The sequence below is a fragment of the Hemiscyllium ocellatum genome, chromosome 4 (assembly GCF_020745735.1).
Source record: "Hemiscyllium ocellatum isolate sHemOce1 chromosome 4, sHemOce1.pat.X.cur, whole genome shotgun sequence".
NCBI lineage: Eukaryota > Metazoa > Chordata > Chondrichthyes > Orectolobiformes > Hemiscylliidae > Hemiscyllium > Hemiscyllium ocellatum.
The window spans coordinates 71,230,963-71,248,041 of NC_083404.1; the positions used below are offsets into that span (position 1 = coordinate 71,230,963).

A 17,079-nucleotide genomic window follows, 5' to 3' on the forward strand; every position below is an offset into this window, starting at 1 on the left:
TCCTTTATCACAACACTCTAGCTAGTCTTGACTATAAGCCATTAAGATGGCTGTTAAAGTTTGATGCCACCGTTCTTTTCCTCCCTGTAATGCTGGATGGTATGCAGTGGATTTTAATGATTTTATTCCTAAACTATTCATAATATAAATGCAAAATGACTTCAACTTTCCCAGTATTGACTGGAACCTCCTTAGTGTAAATGGTTTGGATGGAGCCATTTTTGTTAGGTGTGTTCAAGAGGGTTTCCTTACTCAGTATGTAGACAGGCTGACAAGGGGAGAGGCCATTTTGGATTTGGTGCTTGGCAATGAGCCAGGGCAGGTGTCAGATCTCGCAGTAGGAGGACACTTTGGTGACAGTGACCCCAACTGCCTCACATTTAACATAGCCTTGGAGAGGGAAAGGAGCAGTTACCAAGAGAAGATATTTAAATGGGGAAAAGGAAACTGACACTATCAGACTGGAGTTGGGAAGTACAGATTGGGAGCAATTGTTCCACAGAAAGGGCATAACAGACGTGTGGAGACTGTTTAAGGCGCAGTTGTTGCGAGTGATGCACAAATTTGTTCCTCTGAGACATGCAAGAAGAGATAATGTTAAGTAGCCTTGGATGATGAGAACAGAGGAGCTTCTCGACCAAAGGAAGAAGGCAGCTTATGTAAGGTGGAGGAAGCAAGGATCGAGCACAGCTTTAGACGATTACAGGCTTACTCGAAAGAAGCTTAGAATTGGACTGAGGAGAGCCAGGAGGGGGCATGAAAATGGCTTGGCAGGAAGGATTAGGGAGAACTCAAAGACATTTTACTCATACATGAGAAATAAGAGAATGATCAGGGAGAAAGTAGGGCCGGTCAGGGATAGCGTAGGGAACTTGTGCGTGGAGCCTGAGCAGATAAGGGCAGCTCTAAATGAGTTTTTGGCTTCGGTGGGGACTTTGTTGTGAATGAGAACTAAAGGAGCTAGGAAACGGACTTGAACGGATCAAGATTGATTAAGTTGATGTGCCAGAAATTTTGGCAAACAGTATGATTGATAAGTCTCTCGTGCCAGACCAGATTTATCGTAGGCTGCTCTGGGAAGCGAGAAAGGAGGTTGCTAAGCCGCTGGAGAAAATCTTTGCTTCCTCACTCTCCATGGGAGTGGTACCAGAGGATTGGAGGGAGGCGAATGTTCCTCTTTTCAAGAAGGGGAGTAGGGAAATCCCTGGCAATTACAGACCAGTCAGTCTTACGTCTGTGGTCAGCAAGGTTTTGGAAAGAATTCTGAGGGAAAAGATTTATGACAATTTGGAAAAGCATAGTGTGATTAAAGGCAGTCAGCATGGCTTTGTGAGGGACAGGTCATGCCTTTCTAATTTTATTGAATTCTTTGAGGTGACGAAGGTCAAGCAGTGGATGGTGTATGTGCACGTCAAGGCATAAGGTTCCCCATGGTACACTCATTCATAAAGTCAGGAAGTATGGGATACAGGGAGATTTGGCTGTCTGGATTTGGAATTAGTTGGCTGACAGAAGGCAGAGAGTGGTTGTAGATGGCAAGTATTTTGCCTGGAGGTCAGTGTTGAGTGGGGTCCTGCAGGGCTCTGTTCTTGGGCCTCTGCTCTTTGTAGTTTTTAGAAATGACTTTGAGGAAGTTGGAGGGTGGATTAGTAAATTTGCAGATGACACAAAGATTGGAGTTGTTGTTGATTGTATAGAGGGCAACTGCAGGTTGCAACGCAACATACAGGATGCAGAGTTGGGCTGAGAAATGGCAGATGGAGTTAAACCTTGGAGCGTCGAACTAGAATGCTGAGTATAGGATTAAAGACAGGATTCTTGGCAGTATGGAAGAACAGAGGGATCTTGGTGTTCAAATGCGCAGATACCTCAAAGTTGCCACCCAAGTGGATAGGGTTGTGAAGAATGCATATGGTGTTTTGGCTGTCATTAACAGGGAGATCCAGTTTAAGAGCTGCAAGGTTTTGCTGTAGCTGTACAAGACCGTGGTGAGGCCGCACTTGGAATATTGTCTTGTTCTGGTTGCCTTATTATAGGAAAGATACAGAGGCTTTGGATACAGTGCAAGGAAGGTTTAGCAGGATGTTGCCTGGACTGGAGGGCTTGTCTTACAAAGAGAGGGTTGACTAAGCTCAGACTTTTCTTCCTGGAGAGGAGGAGGAGGAAGAGAGATGACCTGACCGAGGTATACAAGGTAATGAGAGGCATGGATAGACTCAATAGCCAGAAAGTTTTCCCCAGGGCAGGATTGACTGGTACGAGGGGTCATAGTTTTCAGATATTAGGAGGAAGGTTTGAAGGAGATGTTAGAGGTAGGTTCTTTATGCATAGAGTTTTGAATGCATGGAAAGGGTTGCCAGCAGTGGTGGTGGATGCAAAATCATTAGGAACATTTACGTGACTGCTGGACATGCACATGGGCAGCAGTGAATTGAGGGGTGCATAGATTAGGTTTTTCTTTTAAGACTAGGAATAATCCGTGACACAATATCCCGGGGCTGAAGGTCCTGTTCTGTGTTGTACATTTCTAAGTTCTATGTTCTAAAATTTTTGATCCCTGATCTGATTGTGTCTCTGTGGGGAGTCTCTATTTGAGTAACTTTCCAACATTCTTTTAGTCGTGATAGCCTCTGGAAATATAGTAGACATATCCATTACGGTCAACAACTACTGATACCTACTTTTTATTTTAGGTATTGGTCTTACACGATCAAACAAGACTCTTCTGAGAGGATCCTCAAATGTGGGAATAGGTATTAAGGGTGTTGGTTTTATCACTACTTGAGGGTTTTTCCCGTATTTGACATGTAAGGCATACCTGGCAAAATTCACCGATTATACAGTCCTGGCTAATTAAAATTGTTTTTGTATTTTGGCTTGAATTTTCCTTACTCCTAAATGACTTTGCTGGTAGTTCACATCTACCTGCAACATCACCTTTCTGTAACCATTCGGCAATACAACTTGATGAACCTCAGCCTATTTTCCATCTGCCTGAATATGTGATGGTCTCCATTTCCTCCTCATAACTTGATTGTCAAGATAGTAAGATTCTGGGATACACACAGATTCTTCTGTGTGCTTTTTGATAGAACTGCTTTAGATTTTTCATTTGTTATAATTCAGATAATTTTTATGAACTAAAAATATCCACTTTGTCCTCAACCTGTTCTTGTTTTCTCTTAAATACTGATTAAACATAGTTTCTGATAATTGGAACTTCAACTTCGTATCTTTATTCCTTGTTTTCTCCTCTTACTTCAACCTGTGGCTTTGGTGACCTTGTTACCAGACATCAGGAAGTATCCCAGTATATACTTTGATGTGACTTGATCTATTATTGTCACATGTATCTAAATACAGTGGAAAAAATCTGTTTTGCATGCTAAACAGGCAGATCATAACATACAAAGTTCATAGGTTGATTGAACAAAGCAAGGAATGCAAAGTTAGGACTGAAAAGAGGATGCACAAAAAGTAAGATCAACATTAGATTTGAAATTTTGAGAGGTCCATTCAGAAGTCTAATAACAGTAGGGAAGAAACTGTTTTTGAACCTGTTGGTATGTGTGTTTAAGTTGTAAGTTCTGCCTCATGGGGGAGGTTGGAAGAGATTATAACTGGGATTGAATAGATATTTGATCATGTTGACTGCCTTTCAGATGCATCAATAAGTGTATATGGAATCAGTAGATGGAAGGTTGGTTTGCGTGATGGTATGTGCTATGTTCACAACTTTCTGCAGTTTCTTCTGATCCTAGGCAAAGCAGTTAGCATATCAAATAGTCATGCATACATGTAGAATGCTTTCTGTGGTGCATCAATAAAACTTGGTGAGAGTCCTTGTAGACATGCCTAATTTCCTTAGCCTCCTGAACAAGTGGAGTCATTATTGTACCTTCCTGACCATTGCATCAATACAGGTGGCCCAGGATAGATTGTTGGTTATTGTCACTGCTCTCAACCATTTCCACTTACACTCCATTGATGTGGATAGAGGTGTGCCCTCCTCCTCCTTGAATTCGATGATCAGCTCTTTAGTTTTGCTGCCGCTGAGGGACAGATTGTTATCTTTATACCAAGCCACCAAGCACTGCCTTTTTCCTGTATTCTGTCTCATTGTTTTATATGTGGTCTACAAGGGTAGTGTGATCAGTAAACTTGCAGATGGAGTTTGGATGACATTTGGCCACACAGTTACGAGTGTACATGGAGTACAGTAGGGGGCTGAGTACACGAGCTTGCAGGTTTCCAGTGTTGAGGGTTGTCATGGAGGAGATACTGTTGCCCATCTTCATTGTGATCTGAGAGTCAAGAAATTGAAGATCCAGTTGCAGAGGACGAAGCAGGGAGCTAGGTCCCGGAGTTTGGAAATTAGTTTGGTTGGGATTATAGTATTGAAGGCGGAGCTGTAGTCAGTAAGTATTCCTGTAACGCCACAGTTGCCTGAGGTTCCACTGCCTTTGCAACTACAAAGACATCAGTCCCATCTGTGATCCAGCTATATCATTACCAAGAATAAACTGTATTTCCAGAATCAAGAATTTCTGTATTATTCCAACCACCACTTCACCACTTTTCACTGGATTCTGTAAACTTATATTACATAATGGAACACTGCTATTAGAACATAGAACAGTACAGCACCGTACAGGCCCTTCAGCCCTCAACGTTATGCAAGTCTTTTATCCTACTAACATACCCTTCATTATACTACCTTCCTCCTTCTGATCCAAGAGTCACTTAAATGTCCCTAATGACTCTACTACCACTGTTGGCAGTGCATTCCACGCACCCACCAACCTCTGACATCTCCCTAAACCTTGTTCCAATTACCTGAAAATTATGCTCCCTAATGATAGCCATTTCAGCTATGGGAAAATGTCTCTGGCTATCCACTCTTATCTATGCCTCTGAACATCTACACCTCTTTCAAGTCACCTCTCATCCTCCTTTTCTGCAGCGAGAAAAGTCCAAGCTTCCTCAACCTTTCATCATAAGACACACCCTCTAGTCCAGGCAGCATCCTGGTAAATCCCCTCTGCACCCTCTGTAAACTTTCCACAACTTTCTTGGAATGAGGTAACCAGAGCTGAACACAATATTCTAAGTGTGGTAATCTAACCATGGCTTTATAGAGCTGCTGCACCCTCACCTAGCTCCCTGCTTCGTCCTCTGCAACTGGATCTTCGATTTCTTGACACTCAGACCACAATGAAGATGGGCAACAGTATCTTCTACATTGGGGAGACAGGCCACCTACTTGTGGAACGTTTCAGGGAATACCTCTGGGGCACCCGCACCAACCAATCCAACGTCCCTGGCTGAACACTCGCTCCCACTCCGCCGAGGACATGCAGGTCCTTGGCTGCCTCCATCGCCAGACTCTGGCCACATGACACCTGAAGGAAGAGCACCTCATCTTCTGACTAGGAACCCTCCAACCACAAGGGATGAATGCAGATTTCACCAGCTTCCTCATTTCTCCCCCCCACCCAACCTTACCTCAGTCCCTATCCCCGGATTCAGCACCGCCCTCTTGACCTACAATCATCTTCCTGACCTCTCTGCCCCCACCACCTCTCCGGCCTATCACCCTCACCTCCTTCCACCTATTGTATTCCCAGCGCCCCTCCCCAAATTCCCTCCCCTCTACCTTTTATCTCAACCCGCTTGGCCCACCAGCCTCATTCCTGAAGAAGGGCTTATGCCCGAAACATTGATTCTCCTGCTCCTCAGATGCTGCCTAGCCTGCTGTGTTTTTCCAGCGCCACATTTTTCAACTCTGGTCTCCAGCATCTGCAGTCCTCACTTTCTCCTAATATCCTTTTTCAACCTACAACAGCCGTCCACACTATCCACAACTCCACTAAACTTTGTGCCATCAGCAGACTTCCAACCCACCATTCCACTTCCCCATCCAAACGTCATTTCTAAAATTCAGAGTAGAGGTCCCAGAACCGTTCCCTGCAGAACACCACTGGTCACCGAGCTCCAGGGCGAATGTGTTCCATCCACCACCACCCTCTGTCTTGTATGGGCCAACATATCCTGAATCCAGATAGCCAAATTTCCCTGTATCCCATAACTGTTTACTTTCTGAATGAGCCTACCTTATCAAACACTTTGCTAAAATCATGTACAATACATCCACTGCTCTACCCTCATCAACGCATTTTGTCACATCCTCAAAGGTTTGGGAGGATGATAAAAATAAATCCATTTTTAGTTCTTTCCTGGCTACCTGGCTGTCTCTTAGAAAGCCATGCTGACTATCTCTAATCAAACTATGGTTTTCCAGGTAACCAGAAGTCCCGTGTCTCCAAATCCTCTCCAATACTTTGCCAACCATGACCTAAAACTGACTTGTTTGTAATTCCCAGGATTATCCCTATTTCCTTTCTTGAACAAGGGAATAACCTTTGCCACTGTCCGATCATCTGGCACTACTTCAGTCTACAGTAAGGACACAACAATCACTGTCAAAGGTGCAGCAGTCTCTTCCCTCCCTTCCTGTTGTAACCTAGGGTATATCCCACCTGGCCCAGGGGATTTATCTATCCTCAGCTTTTAAAAAATTTCAGCACATCCTCCTTCCTAACAACAAACTCTTCTAGCGTATCAGTCTGTCTTCAGAACTGTCAGGTCTATCTCAGTAGTGAATACTGAAGCAAAGTATTCATTTAAGGGCCTCCCTCTACTCCAGGTGCAAATTCTCGCTACCATCCTTGATCACTCTAGCCATCCTTTTGTTCCTCCATTTTCATGGCCCCTTCTAGCTCTCCTAAATCCATTTTTAGTTCTGTCCTGGCTTCCTTGTAATTTTCTAAAGCTCTGTCTAATCCTTGCCTCCTGAATCTTAAGTAAGCTTTCTTCTGTATCTTGACTAGATGTTCCACATTCCTTGTCACCCAAGGTGCTTTCAACCTACCATTCCTTCCTTGCCTCAGTGGGACAAACCTATCTAGCACTATCAGAAAATGCTTCCTAAACAGCCTCCACGTTTCTGGCGTGCATTTCTCTTTTCCAAATTTAGGTGCCCCAGTTCCTAGCTAATAGCACTAATAATTCCCCTTGCCCCAATTAAATACTTTCCCATGCCAGTTGTTCCTAGCCCACTCCATGACTACAGTCAAGGTCATGGATTTGTGATCACTGTCACAGAAATGCTCTCCCACTGAGAGATCTGACACCTGCATGGTTTGTTGCCAAGCACCAAATCCAATATGGCCTCCCGTCTAGTCGGCTTATCTACATATTGCATCAGGAACCCTTCTGGGACACATCTGACAGAAACTGCTCTATCCAAACTATTTGCACATATTATCAGTATTAGGGAAGTGCAAGTCACCCATAATGACAACCCTGTTACTTCTGCACCTTTCCAAATCTACTTCCATATTTGCTCCTTCATATCTCTGTAGCTGTTGGGGCTGCCTATGGAAAACTCACAATAAAGTAACTTCTGTTCGTGTTTCTAACTTCCACCCGTACTGACTCAGATGACCTCCTTTTCTGCAGCCGTACTACTGTCCTGATTAGCAATGCCATTCCTCCACCTCTTTTACCTCCTCCCCACCGCCCCCATTCCTTTTGAAACATCTAAACCCCAGAACATCCGACAACCATTCCAGCCCCTGTGATATCCAAGTCTCCATAATGGCCACAACGTCATAGTCCCAAGTACTGATCCATGCTCTGAGTTTGACACCCTTATTCCTGATACTTCTTGCGTTATAATAGACATACTTCAACCCATGGCACTGACTGCACCTTTGCCCTATCAAGTGCAAATCTCCTCAGATTCTCTGCATGCTGTATCTGGCTGTTCACTACCTACTCCATCACCTGATCCATAGCTCAGGTTCCCACCCCCCTGCCAATCTAGTTTAAATCTTTCCTGAAGAGCTTAGGCAAACCTCCCGCGCAGGATATTAGTGCCCCTGTTGTTCAGGCGCAACCCATCCTTCTTTTATAGGTCCCACCTTCCTCAGAAGGTATCCCAATGTCTACATATCTGAAGCCCTCCCTCCTATACCAGTCCTGCAGCCAGGTGTTCAGTTGCACTTGCTGTCTTTTCCTACTCTGACAAGCACATGGCATTGGTAGCAATTCTGAGATTATATTCTGCTTGTCCTGCCTTCGACCTTAGAATCTAACTCCCTATGTTCTCTTTTCAGGTCCTCCTCCCTTTTCCCACCTATGTCACTGGTACCAATGCGTACCGCGACTTCTGGCTGCTTTCACTCACCTTAAAAATCCGGTGGACTCATCCAAGACATCCCTGACCCTGCAACCCGGGAGGTAACATACCATCCAGGAGTCTTGCTCCCAACCACAGAATCTCCTGTTTGTCCCTCTCACGATTGAATCTCCTTTTGCTATCGCTCTCCTATTCTCCCCCTTCCCTTCATGGCCACAGAGCCAGGCTCAGTACTAGAAACCTGGCCGCTGTGGCTTTCTCCTGGTACGTTTACACACAGAGACACAGACGCACACACACCCCGCCGCCATGTATCTAAAATTATATACTTGTTATTGAAGGGAATGGACACAGGGGATCCCTCGACTGTCTGCCTATTCACTTGCCCTCTCCTGACATTGACCCACTACCTTTATCCGATAACGTATGTGTGACTATCTCTCTATAATTCCTGTCGATCATGCCTCAGCCTCCCAAATGATCCAAAGTTCATCCAGCTCTACCTCCAGTTCCCTAACGTGTTCTGTGAGGAGCTGGAGTTGGGTGCATTTCTCATAGGCAAAGTCAGCAGGGGCACAAGTGATGACGTCCCACATCCTGCAAGAGGAGCATGTAACTGCCCTAGCCTCCATCACACTGCTCTAAATTGCCAAGAGAGATTGAATAAATGGGGCCAAAAAAAATCCTCCTCCACACATGGTCTTTCTTTTGTTCAGAGGAGGAGGATGGCTGGAAGACACTACACATGTACTGTCTTGGATTTAGCCACAGCCTGAATATATCAGTTTAAGTGCCCCGCAATCCCCATGTCTATGTCTACTCCTGTTGAGCCATCACTCCACCTATTCACGAGGTAACTATTTAAGAGGAAAATTTACTTTCCTGGTAGCCCACTGGTCCATGCTGTCACCACTCCAGCTACTGCAAATGGCAACCACTGACTCATGAGGTACGTATTTAACAGGGACATGCACCATCTTCTGCGAACGTGCACCATTATCTTCTCACCATGAATTCCACATATTACCACCTTGCCTGGCAATACTCCTCCTAAATTGCATATCTTTCCATCTCTCACCATCAAAGACTGGCTTGCTGCCATATCTCTTAAAATCTTAATTTCTTTACCTACACCTGGCATACACAAGTAAACTTACCAACACACGTAAATTCTTTAAAGAGATCTAGCATTTCCTTCTCAACCAACCCTGACCAGGTTGCACATTCTGGTACAGCTTTTTAGCTTCTACTGTCCTTTACCATTTCATCAAAACTGACTGGCTTATCCTGTTTTCCCACATGTGTCATCCCTTTGCTTTTCTCAGTCACCTGCAACTTTATTACAGTGAAGTACCTGAGCATTTTTCCTTCTCTTTTCCCCTTCATGAATTTCCTTTTTACCCTGTGTTAATCTTTATTACCTTCAATGACATTTCCTTTTCCCCTACCACCTGAGGATTTCTCTTTTCCTTAAATCATCCATCTGCCATTTCTGCTGCTAATCTTACAGACTTTGTTCTTCCACGTGAGTTCGCACCACTTCAGGAAGTGAATATTTGAACTTCTCCAAAATTGTAGAATCATAGACACCCTACAATTTGGAAACAGGCCTTTTGGCCCAATGAGTATGCACCAGCCCTCTGGAGGGCATCCCATCTAGACTCTATCATAATTCAAACTGTTTCATTTCTTTTACATGATCCAGCTGCTTTATTTACAATTTTAATTTTAGAAGATTCCGATGGCATCACCAGCAATTGTAAATGGTTAGCTATTGCTGCAATTATGTGCCTTTTTCACAAGGGCAAATGCCTTTTAAATGTTATTAATGTACCCACCTCAACCACTTCCACTGGCAGTTCATTCTCCTGCTTCTTGGATGCTGCGTGACCTGCTGCGCTTTTCCAGCAACACATTTTCAAAATTGTATAAATAACCAACCAGTAATTATTCTAATTTTAGGTAGCAATCTATGGCCACATCCTTGGCAAAGGCAAGTTCAGTAAAATAGATTGTCTCACGTGCAATTCTAGCAACAAGAAGAGATCCCCAGCTTTCACCTGTAATAGAGGAATAAGACCTCAGCTACTGTAGAAAACTAAACCTAAAAGTCCTGATTCTGTGGAAACTCAAAACCACCCATTCAGCTGCTTTTTTTTGTTCCAACTTAAAATTTGAAGACCTCACAAGGTATTTACATTGTTGGCTTTGAGCAGATCCCTCAGCACCTCTGTCTCAATATTTCTTCTTTTCTTTAAAAAAAGACAAAATGCAGTCCTTAAAGGCATTACAATTGTCAAACAAAAGAAGTGCCCTGCCAACTTCTTTAAAGTTCTTTTACATTTTGTTATCTTTAATTGGTTATTTTCAAATAGATTAATAGCTAGGTTTCTGTGGTAGAGAGCTGAAAAGGGTTGAAAATAGTAAACTAGAAAAATATATGCTGCTGTCTATCTGCTTTTACATCAAAGTGTAATTCCTGAATTTTGTCTTTAACAAATTGTGTGCTTTTTTTAACAGGTTGAATCAAGGGACTCTTTGAATAGTATTGCACTCAAATTTGACACTGCACCTAATGAGCTGGTGCAGCTGAATAAACTGTTTGCCAGAGCAGTTGTTCCAGGCCAGGTACTTTTGCTTTTACCATTGTTTTCGGATACAATTCTACTGCATGTTTGTGTATAATGTGCAAGCTGTTTCATTTTATTTGACAGTTAACTAGTGGTCACTGCAGTGTAACATTGCAGTAACTTCTGCTCCAGTTATTTCCAAAATGAGTTTGTATTTTGTAAGTAAGTATAGCACCAGGCACTTCGATGCACTAAGCTCGGTTGAGACAAGAATAACACCAATGTCAAACAGTGTTCAAATGGTTTACTTCCAGGTCTTCAACAGAGAGGTTTCAGCATTTCAACACTTTTTGCATGGTGAAGTGGTTGAACGTTATACTGAATGATCAAGCTCAAGATTTTGTCTTTTTGATATGAGCATATCCATGAGAGGATAAAGTTTCTTTTGTAACCACTATTTCAACTCTTTTTCACTTTGTTAAACTGTTCAATTAGATCATATTATATTCTCCTCTCAATTAAATACAAAATTCATCCGCACACTGTATATTTGAACCCATTGATCCCGTGTACCAGGCTGGACTTGTACATTCTACTAAGCTAGTGTATTCAGATGTGCTGCTTAAACTTGTAGTAATTTTATTTCACTGGAGAAGGGCATCACTGATGGGTCAACATTTAATGCCTATCTCTCATTCGCTTTGAGAAGATGATCATCTTTTTGAATTGCTGCAGTTCATGGGCTTTAGGTCTATCCTCCTAATGCTGATAAAGAGGGAGTTCCAGAAATTTGTACAATGGCACTGAAGAAATGGTGATGTTTTTTGTAAGTCAGAATGGTCACTGATTTGGAGGGGAACTTACAATTGGTTATGTTCCCATACATCTGCAGCCCTGCTCCTTTTTAGATGGTAGAGTTGAAGGTTTGGAAGTTATTGTTAAAGGAGGCATAGTGAATTTCTGTAGTGCACCTTGTTGATGGTACACACTGCTGCTGCTGTGTTTTGGCAGTGAAGGGAGTGAATATTGAAGGTGGCGCATTGGGTGTCAATTAGGTAGGTCTCTTTTTCTTGGATGGAGTCGAGCTTCTAGAGTGTTTTTGGAGCTGCAGTCGTCTTGACTTGTTGAGAGTGGGCAGGTTTTGGGAAGTCAGGAAGTAAATTACTTGCTGCAGTATTCCCAGCTTTTGACTTGCTCTTGTCGCCATTGTATTTATATGGCTAATCCAGTTCAGTTTCTGCTCAATGGTAATCCCTACAATGTTGATACTGGGGATTCAGATTTGTAACTCTGTTGAATGTCAAGGAACGATGGTTAGATTCTCTTTTCTTGGATATGGCCATTGCCTGGCACTTGCCACTTACTAGCTCATGGCTGAATGTTATTCAGCGTTTGTCACATATGGGCACTGACTATTTCAGTGTCGGAAGAGTCTCAAATGGTGCTGAATGTTGCGAAATTATCTGTGAACGTCTCCGTGTGTGACCTTATGTTAGAAGTAACAAAGATGATTGAGGTCAGGGTGCTGGATGTCTTCAAGGCCTTTGACAAGATCTTTCATGGCTGGCTGATATAAAAGGTGAAGTCACAGGGGATCGGTGGTGAGCTAGTAAGATGGATACAGAACTGGCACATTCGTAGAAGATGGAGAGTAGCGATGGAAGGCTGCTTTCTGACTGGAGATCTGTGACCAGTTGTATTCAGCAGTGATCAGTGCTGGGACTCCTGTTCTTACCAATACCAAGGAAGAGAATATAGGTGTTCTGATCAGTAAGCTTGTGGCCGATGCAAAGAAATTGAGCAGCTGCACTTTGTGATGATGACCGCAAGGGGTACGGCTGGATATAGATAGACCACTGACTTGGGCGGAGAAATGGCAGGTGGAGTTTAATCTCGAAGAATGTGAGGTGATGCATTTTGGAAGATCTAATGGGAGGGAAAGTAAACAGTAAATCGCAGAACCTTCAGAAGCACTGACCTGAGATTAAGGTATGCAAGTCCACAATTCCCTGAAAATAGCAACATAAGTTTGCTGTCATTGATTGGGGTATCACCAATAAACATTGCAAATCACATTGCAGCTATGTAGAGCTTTAGTTTGGCCACATTTGGAATACTCGGTACAGTTTGTTTGACACTGAAAGATGTGGATATTTTGAAGATGGTATAAAAAACATTAACCAGGCGGCACAGTGGCCCAGTGGTTAGCACTGCTTCCTCACAGCACCAGGGTCCCAGATTCAATTCCAGCCTTGGGCAACTGTCTGTGTGGAGTTTTCACATTCTCCCCGTGTCTGCGTGGTTTACTCCAGGTGCTTCAGTTTCCTCCCGAGTCCAAAGATGTACAGGAAGACTGCTGCTACCTTTCTACTCACCCACCCCACCCCACGCACATGTTTAACTGCGACAAGCTTCACCTTTGCCCTGTACAGGGCAATGTTAGAGAGAATATCTGAGGAAAGGGGGTTTAGGGTTCACCCCGATGTAGAACTCCAGGGAGAGAGGGCAGGTGGTCAGTCAATGGTGCCTGGACTGTTCGGCAGAGATCGTTTTTAATCAGTGTAAGCAAAAGATACGATTAGGGTTGAAACAGCTCTTTCATGTAATGTTCCTATCAGACCTCAAGATCTCCTTCAGATAATCCAATATTTGGATAATCGAGGTTCCTCTGTATTGGCTATAACGAGCAATTGGACAAATTTGGTCTATTTTCTTTTGAACATTGGAGCTTGAGGGGCAAGCTGAGAGAAGTTTATAAAATTAGGGGCGGCACGGTGGCTCAGCGGTTAGTACTGCTGCCTCACAGCGCCAGGGACCCCGGTTAAATTCCCGCCTCCGTAAACTGTCTGTATGGAGTTTGCATGTTCTCCCCATGTCTGCGTGGGTTTCCTCCGGTTTCCCCTCTCAGTCCAAAGATGTGCAGGTTAGGTGAATTGGCCATGCTAAATTGCCCATTGTGTTAGGTGTAGGGGAATGGGTCTGAGTAGGTTGCTCTTCGGAGGGTCGATGTGGACTTGTTGGGCCAAAGATCCTGTTTCCACACTGTAGGGAATCTAATCTAATCTAGTAGAGGTATGGGTAAATTAATAATCAGTTACTAGGGAGTATAGGTTTAAGGTAAAAAGGAGAAAGTTTAAAGGAAATGCGGGCAAGGTTTTTTATATGGAGTGGTAAGTGCTTGGAATGTGCTACCAGAGGAGATGGGAGAAGCAGATACAACAGCTACGTTCAAGAGGCATATTGACAAATGCAGGGATGTGGACCATGTGGAGGCAACAAGTTTTTCATTTAGATAGACGTCATGCTGCTTTGACTTATAGAAGAAATGAGGAAATCAAAGGGAGGATGTGAAAAACATATTAGCAAGCCAGATAACGAAAACCCAAAGAGCAAAAAAAGGATAGTTCAGGCAAAAGTGGGAACTGTCAGATGTGAGAAGGGAAATTATGTGAAGATGCAGAAGAACATAGAACATCACAGCGCAGTACAGGCCCTTCAACCCTCAATGTTACACCGACCTATGGAGTCAATCTGAAGCCCATTAACCTGCACTGTTTCATTCTTGTCCATGTGCCTATCCAGTAAACATTTAAGTGCCTTTAAAGATGGCGAGTCTACTGTTGCAGACCGTGCATTCCACGCCCCTACTACTCTGAGTAAAGAAACTAAAGAAAATATGGGAAAAATTTTAAATGAATTCTTTGATATCCATTGTCCCAAACAATTGGGATGATACGGATATAGTAATCCAAGAAGAGCAGTGTGATTGACCAAAATATTCGTAATGAGAGGAGAAATGTTAAAGGAGGTGGTATCCTTGAAAGTGAATAAGCCACTAAGGTCAGGTGGATTGTTCTCTAGAGTTATGAGTTAGAGCTGACTCTGTGAGCATTATATTCCAACTTCTCTAGACACACGTGAGTTGTCAGAAGACTGGTATTATTTCAAAATGGTACAAAGGAAATGCCATATAATTTGGCCAGTTAGTCTTTCTTCTTTGGGCACATTGTTAGAATCAATCCTGAGAAATCAGATAAGTTCTCATTTAGAAAGGCATGGACTAGTCAAGGGTAGTCAACCTGGCTTAGATGCAGGAAGGCCGTAACTTATTCAACAAGGATGAGTATTGCTTCATTTATCTGTGCGTTGCAATATGTAGATGGTCATCAGCAGGAACCTACCTTGCCATGTTTGACCTGATGCCATGCAACTTCCTGAGGTCCAGAGTCAATATTGAGGACTCCCAGGGCAACCCCTTTGCATCTGTATAGCACTCTGACCTCACCTGTTTTGAGCTTGTCCTGTTGGTAGGCCGAGACAGATCCAGGGATGATGATGATTATGTTTAGGAGGTTGTGTCTGCATGGTACGATTCTGAGTTTAGCTGCTTCAGGCTGTTGCTTGAATAGTCTGAGATATTTTGGCACTATCCCCAAAATATTTGGAGATTTTGGCACCAGTTCCAAGATGCTTGATGTTATGTATAAAGTGCTTTGTGATGCCAGATCATCTGTCTGGTTTCAACTTTTTTGACTTTTGGTATATTGGTTTAATGAACTTGCTTTGCCATTTCAGAGGACGTTTAACCACATTACTATGCGTCTGGAGTCACCAGTAGACTAGACCATTTCCTTCACGTGCATGAACCAGCTGCAATTTTACAACCACCATGACTGGGACTAGCTTTTAGTTCCAGGTTGTTTTCTTAAATTTCACCAGCTGCCATGTTGGAATTCAGATCAGAGCATTAGGCTGGACGTTTGGATTACGAGTCCAGTAACATTACCACAACACCACTGTATTCTGTGATGTGAATGCTTTACTCTAGATCAGTTTTACGCAGTTCTTTATCCAGTTGCAATATCACAACACACCTTTCATGTTCTAGTCCAGTGACAAATGCCAGCGTTTCATTAGCCCTTTGATTTTAATTTTTGTCCCTCTCCTCTAACTTGAGGACAGTTTTCCTGATGGAGTGCTTCTCAACTAGTGAATGCGATTGTTTTATACTTTTGTCTTGGGAAGCAGATACAAATTCCCACCCTGTCAATTAAGCTTGCTGGTGTTTGGTCAACTCCATTGGTGAGCAACTACCCCCTACGTGACATTAAATGAGCAAAAACATACAGAAGTGAAGCAAGCTTGTTAAACTTAACGGAAATTCACCTATCTGCATAAATTATTTATTTGTTACGCTTAAGGGGAAATCAATAAAAATACAATGTGCTTTGCTTCGTCAACTTATTCTAACTTCTGTATTCTTATTGCTTCTGTATACTTATTGCTTTTGTATTCTAACCACATTCTTATTGACATTTTCATTGAATTCCCTGATGGATGTAGTTACCCATTTATTACCTCTGTTGTTGGTCTGTCCTATTAGTGAAAATACCTTTTGCGAGTCTACCCTAGAAAACCTTTCACCAACATCAAGATCTCTCTCAGGCCACCCTGAGCTTTCCCTTTTTGGATAGAAATCAATTTTTTCAATCTTTCCTCGCAATAATCTTTCCAATCTTTCCACACTGTAAGTAATGTAAAAAATAAAGTCTGACAAATCATGTTCCTCTGTTATGATGGTGAGCACATTTAATTGTCCAGGACATGCATTTGGTATGAACCTTCTTTTGGCCTACCTGCAATGTCTATAAATTACATTTTCAGCAGGGCCTTGGGTAAAGTGAAGGGAAGAAAAAATTCTACTCCTCTGTTCTCCCCTCTGCTGCCCTAAGCTCAGTTTTATGTTCAGACCATTGAGGTTGGCTGATCCAACTTGTCTGTGTTGTATTCAGCTCATGTATGGAGTCTCCCACTTGTGGTTGCAGAAACATATTATTTAAAAATGATTAAGTGGGACGTGCAGTTGTTTTAAAAATTCTATTTATAAATTGTAAATCAGACATTCCAGTGAGCACTTTTAATTTTAAAGGGAGTTTATAGTGGTGAATGAGGTTTGTATTAAATTGTTGAGTGCATCACCCTTTTACACACTCTTGTGCTATCATGCAGATTCTTTACGTTCCTGATCCAGACTACATTTCCAGCGTGGACAGTTCACCACCATTGAGTCCAGTCAGCCCTTTGTCACCAACCTCTTCAGAAACCGAGTTTGAGAAACCTCTGGTAAGAATGGGAGAAGGGAAAGAATGAAATATGCACAAGTTGGAAAAGTGTAAAAATAAACAAATGATTAAAATCTCAAGCTGTGAAAGATCATATTTGAGGTATAAAAATTGATCAGGAGCATGTTAATTGAAACACATTTTCTTCCATTATACTATCCGTGTGATTTTCTGATCTCTCTGT

General features: G+C 42.8%; 1 protein-coding gene across 12 annotated transcripts in view; it reads left to right on the forward strand.

The window, feature by feature from the left end:
* Positions 1-17,079, forward strand: part of oxr1a (oxidation resistance 1a) — a 524,990-nt gene that overhangs the window by 311,372 nt on the left and 196,539 nt on the right. For all 12 annotated transcript variants that reach the window (XM_060823372.1, XM_060823364.1, XM_060823366.1 and 9 more), the window contains 2 exons: positions 10,724-10,831; positions 16,783-16,896. In XM_060823372.1, coding sequence (XP_060679355.1) covers positions 10,724-10,831; positions 16,783-16,896 — 222 coding nt within the window. The remainder of the gene's footprint in view (positions 1-10,723; positions 10,832-16,782; positions 16,897-17,079) is intronic.